At 48.4% G+C, this 12,862-nt stretch overlaps 1 protein-coding gene across 1 annotated transcript; it reads left to right on the forward strand.

Moving 5' to 3' along the window:
• The first annotated feature begins 241 nt into the window (after positions 1-241).
• On the forward strand, positions 242-2,679 carry ELFN2 (extracellular leucine rich repeat and fibronectin type III domain containing 2). The gene has a single exon (XM_056846915.1). The coding sequence runs from the start codon at positions 245-247 to the stop codon at positions 2,657-2,659; it is 2,415 nt and encodes an 804-aa protein (XP_056702893.1). The 5' UTR covers positions 242-244; the 3' UTR covers positions 2,660-2,679.
• Positions 2,680-12,862: the final 10,183 nt, after the last annotated feature.

The following is a 12,862-nucleotide window of genomic DNA, read 5'->3' on the forward strand; positions in this document are numbered from 1 at the left end:
GTTTTTTTTCTCCCTCTCCTGTACAATTTTTGTGCTGATTGACAGCCGGAGCCAGTCGATATCCAGAACTGTCCTTGCATGAAACGGGGCATATATGACAATGGTGGCATCAGATAGAACTGGGGTGCCCATGCCCTGTGATTGCTAAGCTTCAAGGGTGTCGCTCGTCCTCTAACCCTTCCCCCCTGCTATTTTTTGGGCTGAAATTGCCTCTTTTAGCCTAAAGGGGGCTCCATAGCCCAACATGTTCCGTCTGGGATTTTGGGTAGCTACCCTGCTCTGCGTTTGTGCCCCTGGCGTGGTCCGCAGTGACTGCTGGCTGATTGAAGGAGATAAAGGTTACGTATGGCTCGCGATCTGCAGCCAGAACCAGCCTCCGTACGAGACTATCCCCCAGCATATCAACAGTACTGTGCATGATCTACGGCTGAACGAGAACAAGCTCAAGGTGGTGCTCTACTCCTCCCTCAACCGCTTTGGCAACTTGACTGACCTCAACCTAACGAAAAACGAGATCTCGTACGTTGAGGATGGAGCCTTCATGGGGCAGTCCAATCTGCAGGTGCTGCAGCTGGGCTACAACAAGCTCACCAACCTGACCGAGGGCATGCTGCGTGGCATGGGCCGCCTCCAGTTCCTCTTTGTGCAGCACAACCTGATTGAGGTGGTCACCCCCAATGCTTTTGCGGAATGCCCCAGCCTTATTAGCATCGACCTGTCCTCCAACCGCCTCAGCCGGCTAGACGGCAACACTTTCACCAGCCTGAGCAATTTGATGGTGTGCGAACTAGCTGGGAACCCCTTCAATTGCGACTGCAACCTCTATGGTTTCCTCATGTGGCTGGTGGCTTTCAACAATGTCACAAAGAACTATGACCGTCTGCAGTGTGAGACTCCTCGGGAATTTGCGGGCTACCCACTTCTTGTGCCTCGGCCACACCACAGCCGCAATGCCATCACCATTTTCAAGTCGATGTGTGGAGATGGCCCCTTCCCATCCATTACCAGGATCAACCCCACACCTTTCATGCCAGATTCTCAGAGAGACCTGGATGACAATGCTGAGAACTCGGGCATTAGCCCTGGAGACTTCCTCTCAGTTGAGCCTCCAGCATCTTCCACCACGGATTCCTCCTTCAACCCCAGCATCAAGCTCCAGCAGGTGACTATCACCTCGGCTGCCCTGGTGGTAACGATCCCATCACCGTTCAGCAAGATGTATGTACTGGTTCAGTACAATAACAGCTACATCTCTGATGTAATGACTTTGAAGAAGAAGAAAGAAGTTGTCACTCTCACCCACCTGAAGGCTCACACTGATTATACGTTCTGTGTGGCTTCTATACGCAATTCTAAACGTTATAACCACACCTGCCTCTCCTTTGCCACCAGGAGCAAAGGGAGAGAAGATCCAATGCCCAACACCTCAACCACCACCCACTACATCATGACCATATTAGGCTGCCTTTTTGGAATGGTTATTATCCTTGGCATTGTCTATTATTGCCTGAGGAAGCGTAGGATGCAAGAAGAGAAGCAAAAATCCCTCAATGTCAAGAAAACCATTCTAGAGATGCGTTATGGCTCAGATATTGATACAAGTTCAATTGTACATCCATCGCAGAAGTTGGGAGAGCCGCCTGTCATCCCTGTCTCACGGATGTCCTCTCTTCCATCCATGATTAGCGAGAAGATGCCCCCAAACAAATCTATGGAGACTGGCATGGAGACTCCCAAGGTTACCACCAAGGGCAATTATATTGAGGTTCGGACAGGTGGAGGGGATGGGCTGGACAGGTCTCAGAGGGATGATGACCTGCATGAACTGGACAATGGGCAAGGTTCAGCTGCTGAAATCTCAACAATTGCCAAGGAAGTAGACAAGGTGAACCAGATAATCAACAACTGCATTGATGCCCTCAAGCTGGACACGGCCTCTTTCTTGGGGGGAGGGGGTGGTGTGGACTCTGACATGGGTTATGAATGCCAGTCCATACCAGCTGGTTCATCCAGTGGGCTGGAACGACCGAGTTTCCTCTCACCACCCTACAAGGAGAGCTCCCATCATCCCCTGCAGCGCCAACTCAGTGCAGATGCGGCTGTGACCAGGAAAACTTGCAGTGTTTCTTCCAGTGGCTCCATCAAGAGTGCCAAGGTCTTCAGCCTTGATGTACCTGACCACCCCCAGATGAGTAAGGGAGACTCCAAGTACATTGAGAAAGGCAGTCCACTCAACAGCCCCTTGGATCGCCTTCCCCTCGTGTCCCCAGGTGCCATCCATCACCTGGAGGTGAAACCTTCTTACCACTGCAGTGAACACCGGCATTCCTTCCCAGCTCTCTACTATGAGGAGAGTGGTGACACCTTAAGCCAGCGGGTGTCCTTTCTTAAGCCGCTCTCCCGTTCCAAGCGGGACTCCACTTATTCTCAGCTCTCACCCAGACATTACTTCTCGGGCTATTCCTCCAGCCCAGAGTACTCCTCAGAGAGCACCCATAAGATCTGGGAGCGTTTCCGGCCTTACAAGAAGCACCATCGGGAGGAGGTTTACATGGCAGCCGGCCATGCCCTGCGAAAGAAAGTCCAGTTCGCCAAGGATGAGGATCTGCACGATATCTTAGATTACTGGAAAGGAGTCTCTGCTCAACAGAAGTTGTGACTCTGTCTTTAAAAGGAAGGGGAAAAAACAACCACACAAAAAATTAACCCACCTGACTGTGAAAAACAAACAAACCTGACAAAAGAAACTGAAAACCATTTCTTAAAGTTTACAAAAAAAAAAGAAAAAAGAACAGAAAAAACCCCAAGAGAAATGAATTGTCTCTACTGTGTTACGGGGACCATTGTTACTCCTTCAGGTGGTGGGGAGGAGACACTTGTTTTTATACTGTGGTAAAGAGGGACAACTGTTAGGGGAGATACTGGGCTTGTAGGTCACAGAGGTGGGAGGAGAAGGATGCTAACCAGGCATAGATTCAGACACTAACCATCACTTTTCTTTTCCTGTTCTTATTTTATTTCATAAGGGGAGCGATTTTGCTTGTTCCCCTGACAACAGTAAGGGGTGCTGATGTCACTTCCTTATCCTTACCTTTCCTGCATTTTTCAGGAGCCTTTTAAATGTCGCTCTAGCTGGGTGAGAGCTGCTTTTCCATGAATGGTTCTCACATATGAATGGGTCACGCTTAAATGACCCAACTATATGGGCAGGGCTGGTCAGGTGAGTTCCAGTTGCGAAACTGGCACTCCACTGGCAGGGGTATGCAGGTTCTGCTGGAAAGACTTGTACAATATGCCTTGCTCACGTGGCTGAGTCGTCGAAATGCAACCTCAGCAGTGAGAGAACCATTCATGGGAAAGCACCCTCCATGTTGCTGGGGTAACATTTAAAGAGTTCCAAAGTCGAGATGAGATGAGGAGTAACACAAATGAATGACCTCTCAGTGCTCAGGATCTTCTCGTCCTGTTGACATGCTCCCACCTCTCCATATCTTTGTTCAGATCTGCACAAGCATCAACAAGAGTGAAAACAGAGATTTTTCTTAGTATATCCTCACCATGCCTGTGACAGGTGACTGGTGTAAATGGCTGTAAGACCTACTAGCTTCCTCCACTGTGGGAAGGAGTAAGGGTTGGGAGATTGAGTGTGTTTATAATGGGGGTCTCCTGTCTCCTCCGGGGGGCCCCCATTTGTTAGGAAGAGAGAGCTCTCAAGGAGTCTCCCCACACTTCAGTAGAGCGTTCCAGTTGTCTTCCAAGAAGAGAGGGGGAATATGCCACATGGCATAGGAAAAGAGGAATAGCCCACATCAGAAGTAGAGGAGGACAGTATCAGCAACCTCTCTGAGATCTCAAGGAATTCTGACCCCAGACATAGCACCAAGATTGAGGGAGCAGCACACCCTGTGAAACAGAATCTCATGGCGGTTTGGCAGACAGGCTTCAAATTTACCAAATGTACTGAGAAACGGACAATATCCATGATGAGGTTCCCAATAGAGGGTTCTCAACCTTTTCCACAACCGATTGCCAGAATACAGACTGAGACAGGGGAACAATATGGAGGCGACACAGTGAGGGCTGGTGTTATGCAATTCAGGGTAGTCTTGTGGTGGGACGTCGTGGGATGGCCCTCAGGAAAAAAAACCCAGAGAGAAGGGGTATACTTCAAGAAGGTCTTGGGCCAAGGTGGTCAGGATGGGGGAAGGCACTGTGCAGTGAACTCATGGACTAGCAAAATGGCATTGGGGAAAAGGCTAGGATTGCTTGCTAACATTGTTGCACTGGCCAGCCTCACCTGCTGAACTGCTCCGTTGCTGCCATCTCCTGTCCCCCACAGCCATTCCTTCCTGTGGCGTTTGCCAACCCAGCCCTGGACCGTATTCCCCAATGCCCCAGGGCAAGATTGCCAGTGCCTACTGGAAGCAGCAGGAAACAAAGATTTAAAGATAATGTTGGAGGTAAGAAAGGAAACAGAGGTTTTGGCCGATTGTAGGGACTGATTAAGGTGCTCTGATGTGGCCAGAGCTTAGGGAGCATTTGATGCAAGGGAATAAGGAGGAGGCAGCTGGGATGGCACTCATGCAAAGCACCACATTCTAGGTAACATGCTGATCTAGATACCAGAGCCATTCTTCGGGCTCTGTTACGGAGAGAGAATGCTGGGAAAAGAATCCTTAGTTTTACTGGGAAGGTGTGTTCTTGGGCCAAGCAAAAAAGGTGGGGAAAAGGAGATCCACCCTCTGGTATATTTCCATTTCCCTCTTGCAGTTTGCAACCACGCTGCTGCTTTACGTCTGTCTGGCAGACATTCTTGGCTGCTCCCCAGCCCCTTCCCTGCCTGTCTCAGAACACACCAACAGAAGCACAAGGGTGAATGGTTTTGGGGAGGAATTGGCTCCCCAAGCTATTTTCTTGGAGCTGTTGCCTTGTGAATATGGCCGGGTTCTGTCTCCAAAGTTCAAAATCAGGTCTCCTTTCCATGCCAAGAAACTTTGCTCCTCCCATCCAACAGGTGTATGCTCATCAAAAGTGGATGGGTGCCTTTCAAGCAGAGGAATCTCTCTAAACCTTGCAGCAAAGTCGTTGAGGCTGTTAGCGTTTCCTCTTCCCAATCAGCTCCCTGCTGGGATAGCAGCGGGAATAACAACCGTGAATCTGGCAGTGAGCAGAACTGTCTGCCCTGGGGTATCTGGATTACCAGGCCACAGGACTGGCAGCTCCAGGTTCCCTGGGTCTCTATACATAAATCAGCAGTGCTTTCTGTGTTGCCTTGGGCAGAACTCTCTCCGCTTCTGATACATGATGGGCTTCCCACAGCAACCATGAAAATGTAGTACCTTTACTTGACCAACACATGGACAGCAAAGAGGTTTAGGCTGTTAGCAAGTAGTAGTGCCATCCTGTGGCTGGTGTGCTACATCTCAGGGATTTGTTTACTTGGGGAAACAAGTGGAGAGAGCCTAGTGGTGTATTACTGGTTGAAATATATGGGGAATTTCAAAGATATGTTTTCTTTGGGATCCAATGGAAGGATCCTAAAAGTGTAGTCTTTTTGGGTGAGTGGGGGAGAGTCCAAAGAGAAATCCTAGGAGCAAATGCCCCTTAGGATTTGAACAAAGAGAGGTATTTTAGCGGTATCCCTCTGTGTGGATGAGAGAAATCCTAGCGGTCAATCCTTGATACAACTCCAGCAAAGTCATCTGGAGTATGTGGTTTAGGAGATCTGGCTATGAGCCCCCCAGGAATGTGTATACCCTGTGGTGACTAAATATTAGGGACATTGTGACTGTAAAAATCTTACCCAGGAAGAAAAATCATAGGAAACATAAAAAAAAACATGTGAGGTGTATCAGAGTTCAAGGGGGAGGGGATGGGTATGCAGGGTGAGAGAGCCCCAAATCTGTTCCTAGTGGAAAAGAGCATCCCAAGGCGATGGTCCTAGTGGATTCATGAATGAAGCCCCAGACATCTTGCACAGTCACTTTTGCATGCCAGCATGTTTCCTGTATTGTGGGCTGTTGTGCCATGCAGTGATCCTAGATAGATATATCAGCAGGACTAAGCACAGTTTATGAAATTCTCCAGTTATGAGTGAAGGCTGTAGGGGGGGATTCTGGACGACACACCCTTGCGGTGCTTAAAACAGTGAAGGAGACAGGACTTTGCTAGCAGGAGGTAGATTATCAGCATTCTTCAAGTGCGACGAGGGGGCATGTGTGCTGAGCTTTCTGGGGAATTGTGGGATGTTGGCGTGTTGTAGAGCCACCAACCATCATGAAAAGGTAGGATGGTTGGATCATCCTGGCGTCCTAGGGTTGCCAAATCTCCGAAAGGGCTCTGATGCCTAATATTTGCGTAGACATGAAAGCTTTTTGGTCGCTTCCCTCATAGCGCGAGGGGGGGGGGAAATGGTATCAGTGAAAATTCTCAGTGTTAGGTAACTATTAAATAATGGATCAACACTGTCCCGGGTAGATTTCGGCAGCCCTGGGGAAGTGAGATAACTTGCCTTCTGACTCGGAATCAGGGTAAAGGTCAGTGAGGGTAGAAAGGAGGTGCAAACAAAACTTGTTTCCCACTTCTGCTGCTTCACCCCAGGTTTATTGCCAGTCCCTTCTCCCTCCCCCATAACCTTTGCTGTGGAGCAGGGTGGGGTGTGAGTACAGGCAAGAGGCTGAGAGTTGTGTGTTGCCCTCGATCGCAGCTCTCTCACCCTGCCGCTTTGGGAAGGAACCGTCTATAAGAACACTGGTGGCGATGGCAGAGGGGGCAGAGCAAGCTCCTTGGTCTTCTTGTCCTGCCCAGGATCTTCCAGAGCGGATGGAGGGGCGTGGGTGTTCAGAGGGTATGAGTGGCCCGTGCCCCTCCTATGCCCTACAATAGAAACCTTAGTCTCTGGTGAAGTTTGCACAAGACGGGGGACGTCCCAGTGGGATCGGGGTGGAGATGGGAGGCAAAGTTGGGGAGGGGGATACGACTCGGCCCGCCTCCCTAATCAACCCCTTCTCTTAGGCTAGTTTGAGATGTGAGAACAACTATCAAGTACACACACACACAAAGAGTATGAAAAGAGGAGATTTAAGCGTTATATTTGCATGATGATTTTACTGTATTTTTCTGAGCAAAAACATCTTTTGTGTATGTGCTGGTTTGTCGAGACTAAACCTAACCATGCTCCCGTGCTCTTTCCTCCCACCTTGCCCCCCCCCCCCCAGTTCTCCACACCCCTGACCACCATTGTGATTTGAAAACTTTGGGAGGGAGCGGACTCCAAAGAGAACCCAAACCTGGTGCCACCAGCAAAACAGCACCCCCCTCCCCCTTTGAAACTGCCCCACCTATCGAGGCAGGCTACTCTCCTGCTCCTTTGTGAACATCTGTGTGCTGGTTTTGGCTTGGGCAATGTTCCAAAGCCTACGCGACGGCCCCAGTCCTTTGACTTCCTCTCATCCTGTGGTGGTTATTCACCCTCATGAATCTTCATTCCATGGAAATGTTTGGTGACAGCGAGAGCCCATCAGGCCAAAGGGATTCCCAGTTCTTGGTCAAACACATAGTGATAGCCTGCTAGTAGGTCATTCCAATGTACAACCAGAATTACCATTCAGGGATATAAGGAAAACCTTAGCTTTAAAAGGCACTGTAGGGATCTGAGGGCCTCAACCAGAGTTCCTTGGCTTTAGTGAAAATCCCCCTTTTGACTATGGTAGGCTTTGGAGATGAAGTTTCCTCAACTGTTTGCGGGTGATTGAGCAACATGGCCAAGGGCCACTGTTCAACCGATACAACGAACTCGATGAGCACTCTGTAGTGAAAAATGCACTAATTGGGCCACTCCAGATTTCCCTTTCCTGTCTCTCACTCCTCTACTTCTTGACTCCAAGTCCTGAAACATCTCTGGGGAGAAAAGTTTTCCTGGGGCAGACTCAAGGAGGGACCCGATAAAGGTGTTGTGGATGAATATTTGCTTTGCTCTGCTCGCATCCAGCAGTCACTGGCCTGAAGAGATCTTGGTCATTCGGTTGAAAGGAAGACAGAAGGCCAGAGTGTGATTTCTTCTCCCACCTGACAAGGCCTATGGTTACTTCACTGGTATAAACATGAAAACAAAAGGGATGATACACTCTGAATGGCAGCACTGGGGGAATGTGGCTTCTTTGTGTCCTGTGGAATGGATTTAAACACAGCTCCTGCAACTTGTCTCACGAAGAAAAAGAACCGGAGAGAGCTCTTATGCCCCTCATATTGAGGAAATCTAGCGGATGGGAAACATATGGATGCAGTGGGCTTTTATATTGAGTCTACAACTGGAGAAAAATATACTGCGCTGGAATTTTTGATCCCACTGGCAGATGCCAGGGCCCCAGCCCTGGCAAATTCTGCAGTGCTCCCCCTGGTTCATTCTCTGCTAGCTTGCATCCTATTCCAGATAATTCTCCTGAGGTGGTGTGTGAAATATTCATGAACAACAAATGAAAATTTATGTCAAGGAATCTTGGCTGATGCGGTGTTGAGGTGTTTGCAATGCTAATCAGCCCAACTCCTTACTGTAGACTTTCCTAGACAGTGCTAGGAAGGGAAAGAGGTATGAGGAAGGCCTAGAAAAAGGAGAAAAGGAAGGGATGATGGTACATCATTGAAAAGAATGAGAAGAGTGTTGACAGAAGAGGATGGGGAGAAAGTAAAACATGAGAAAGCAGAAGTGGGGATTGGGGGTTAGGAATAAGGTGAGAAGTGGAGAGATGTGTATGAGCCATTGAGAGGAGCAAGATGGTTTTGGGTGTGTTACACCCTTGTCCTCAAAGCCAGGTCTGCCCCACTGCTCCCCCCAACTAGCTTGAGAAAAACTTCTACTTAACCTCTGCTGAGTATCAGTTCTTTGACTCTTACCACCCCAAAAGATTGACAGCGCATTCCTGAGTTCTAAGGGCGAAAGCCGTTAGGAGGCCAGGAAGGCACTGCGCCGGCATCCAGGGCCCCAGCGCCGGCATCTGGGCTACTTAAGCCGGCATTAGTGGCCCCAATGCCGGTGGGAAGGCCCGGATGCTGTTCACCGGGTGCTGCAATGGCAGCGCCATCCCGGGATGCCAACAGGTCTTCCAGCAGCGTCCCAACACCGTCAAAGGCTGCTCTGGCGTTCCTGGGGCATTCCAGCTTCCCGGGAGGTGTTTCCAGGGTGTTCCGGCAGTGGGTTGGGGGAGAAGCCACTGCTTGGCGGCCTCCACAGCCCTTTCGGGGCGGGAATGCCTTTTTTTTTTTTTTTGCAAGATGAGGGTTGCACAGATTTTTTTCCGCTGCGAGGTGGTTTCAGCAGGGCTGAAACCTCCTTTGGAGGCAGCACAGTTGCATTGCCTCCAAAGACCGGTGCGGGCATTCCTCTCAGGAATTCACTGTAAGAATACTGAAGATGGTTGGAGAGGGGATGGGGAAACGGAAGTAAAACAAAATATTGGTGGAGCATTCCAAAGTTGCAGTGGTTACAATCCAGTGTGACAACCACTGGGAGCACTGGAGTCTCACAATGAAGGTGTCTGCTAAAGAATCTAGAGGAGAGACACCAAGCTAGCCCAAACTGTTTGCTTTTGAAGTTAAACTTCCCTTGGGGTTGCATATAGCAATTCGATTTAAGGAGTTTGATGGGAAGGTCAGTTGTTTTTATCAACCTCCCATCACATGAACACATGAATCTCCCTTCTACTGAATCAGACCATTGGTACATCAAGGTTAGTATTAGCTTACTCAGACTGGCAGCAGTTCTCCAGGGTCTCAGGCAGAAGTCTTTCACATCATTTGCTATCTTGTCCATTCTGCTGGAGATGCCAGGGATTGAACCTGGGACCTTCTGCAGATGCTCTACCACTGAGTTTTTCTCCCTCTCCCATAATACTAGAACACGGGGTCATCTGCTAAAGCTGGAGGGTGAGAGATTCAAAACATGAAGTATTTTTTCACACAACGCATAGTTAAATTGTGGAACTCCCTGCCACAGGATGTGGTGATGGCTGCTAGCTTGGAGGGCTTTAAGAGGGGAGTGGACATGTTCATGGAGGAGAGGGGTATTCATGGCTGTTAGTTAGAATGGATATTAGTCATGCTGCATACCTATCAGAGGAGCAGGCCTATTATTTTGGGTGCGGTGGAACCCAGGCAGGATGGTGCTGCTGCAGTCGTCTTGTTTGTGGCTTCCTAGAGGCACCTGGTTGGCCACTGTGTGAACAGACTGCTGGACTTGATGGGCCTTGGTCTGATCCAGCAGGGCCTTTCTTATGTTCTTATGTTCATAGCTCTTCCCCTAATAAAACCCCTTTATTCCAACTCCAATACTGCCAGGCCAAATACAAGTGGTTTAACCCTACCTTTTATATTCCTTCACACTACTGGGCTCAGAGAAAAGACCACATATGAAGCAAAATGATTTTAATTCTCTCCTGGGCATCCAGAACCACTTAATGTCTGGGGGGAAAAGAAGAAAGATAGGACATCTGAAGTATTCATATTGTCTGTAAAAGAAAAATAAGTAAAGCAGAAGTGGTGAGGACTAGGTTTCACCAGGTCGCCATAATAATCTAGCTGGATTCTATAAACCTAGGTTGTAAATCCAACTTGGATATTACTAAATCAGGCCCAAAAAGATGGAATAAGGTAAGGAGATGATCAAATATAAAAGGAGGGATAATGAAGAAATAGCTATGTAAAGATAGGAATGGAGATAGAAAGTGACTGGAGAGAGGAACAAATTGATAGCGTATTCAGACAGGTTTTTCATGTGGCTCAGAGTGCTGATTGTTCTGGGTTGGATCTCACCAGACCACAATATACAGTTGGAGATAAATGTGAGGGTCAGACTCCATGCAGGGAAATGTTGTACATAAGCTTATATAGCAAAGTGGTGTTGTTTGGGTACAGCTTCTAAAGTGTCCAATTCACTGTATGGGAAGTTCCTTACTGGAAAAAAGACTTCCACTGGAAAACAAGCAAGGATGCAGTATTGAGGAGATGTGCTGGAAGAAGAGTATGAAAGAAGAAGTATTTAGGATTAGGAAAATGACAGGATGGAAAGTGAGGGGTTAAGGGAAGGAAGTGATTCCTGAAGACCTACAGCCAATTCTGGGTCTTCTCCTTAGCAATGGTCTCCCCTGTCAACACAGGTCCTTCTCTGACTCCTATCAAGCAGTCTTCTGGTGCAAAATGTACAACACAATATAACCAAGGAGACTGTTCCCTGAGCTAAGCACCGGAAAGCCCAGTTCTGTGAAAGCTTCTTGAGAAGAATCCAGACACCAGAAGGAAGCCAAGAACAGAGGTCCCTGCTCCACCTTCCTGGCCTGAGATGTACAGGAGGAAGGACAATGTGTGGTGAGTCTGTTTTTTCAGATGGGAGTCCCTTTTCCCTTGTGTAGGGGCTATCAGCCACTGTTTGACAGCCATGACCACGCACACAGATCAAAGTGCAACCCTTCAAGGATCAGGGACAGCAGCCTCCCTAGAGTCACGGTGTACAAACTATAACACTGGGAAGTTGTTCTTTAATGAATCTCACTGTGATACATTTTGTATTAAGCTCTTTCTTTTTTTCGTTGCCCAGAGGGTTGGAGGGGGGAGCTTCAAGGAAACATTCATTCTCCACCATGCTCCTTGCCTTCAAAATCTCTGCTTCGAACTTGCTCTGTGGAGCTCACCCCATGAAGCAGTATCTTACCCAGCCTGGAGTAACTCCATGGATGGTCCTTTCTGCTGCATCCTAGAAGAAAGGATGGCATCTGTCCCTTTCCATCTGCTCCTATCACATTCAGGAAGAAGGTTATCTCCATAGAAACCAGGGCAGGCAAACTACCCTGGAAGAGGACTGTAGATGAGAGTGCCTTCCTTCCTACATGTACTCTCTTTCTCTACTTCTTGTCTCCTCCTTCTTATTAGGTGGGATTTTCTTTCTCCTTTCCATCTTCTGGAGGGATGAATTTCCTTAGCTTCTTGCTGCCCTGCCCCCTCTTCTTTCTTGGCCTTTGATTTCATTATGAGGCCTTCTTTCAGGTGACTCCTGCACTCCTGATCTCATGAGAGGGAGCCAGGTGTATGAGGGGTGGAACGCCAGCCTAGCCCGGCCACCCACAAGCACAGAATCGGGGTATGAGAGTGATGGTAATACCCCCCTTCTCCCATTTCCCTCTCAAGTCCCACTTCTGCTCCCCTTGAATGTAATACACAACTGGAGGCAGCTGCCGGTTTGGGTCCTCACCAGCCGCTCGGGTTCCCTCCTCCTGTAATGATCCTGTGAATCTTGGTTGTGTATGGAGATTTATTTTTGAAGTTTGGTTTTATTTTAGGTTTGATTTGATTCCCCCCTTCCCTCTCCCTGTTTTAAACTGAATGGCACGAAATTGTTTTCCTTGAATCGGAGATTCCTGTATGGAGAAAATCAATTTCTATATTTGCAATAAATTTCTTATTTAAAAAAAAAAGATAAATGATGAAGCGTGTGTCTGAATTTGGTACTCTTCTGGGCCAAGGTGGATTGTAAAGGTGAGGAAGATTCTTGGTTTCCATACGTGAAAGAAAAATGATCTCGAAGTTAAACAGTTCGGACAGAGAGAAGATGGGTATGAAGGTGACAGAGAAACATGGGTAATTTCCTCATAACGCTTTTGCTCCTCCTTGCCTCCAAAACTGCGGTGGATTTTTGGGGAACTTCTGCATGACATTGCCGTCCGATCATCCCCCTTCTGAGTTTTCCCCAGTTCTACTGCAGGTTTGAGGAAAGTTGAAATATGCAGTTTCCCCACCCACATCTGGTGCCATTTCCCCCTTCTACGAGCCATTCCCCTGCCATCACAGCTGGCTTTTTTTTGTGCCATTTTAAAAA

The sequence above is a fragment of the Euleptes europaea genome, chromosome 3 (genome assembly GCF_029931775.1).
Source record: "Euleptes europaea isolate rEulEur1 chromosome 3, rEulEur1.hap1, whole genome shotgun sequence".
NCBI lineage: Eukaryota > Metazoa > Chordata > Lepidosauria > Squamata > Sphaerodactylidae > Euleptes > Euleptes europaea.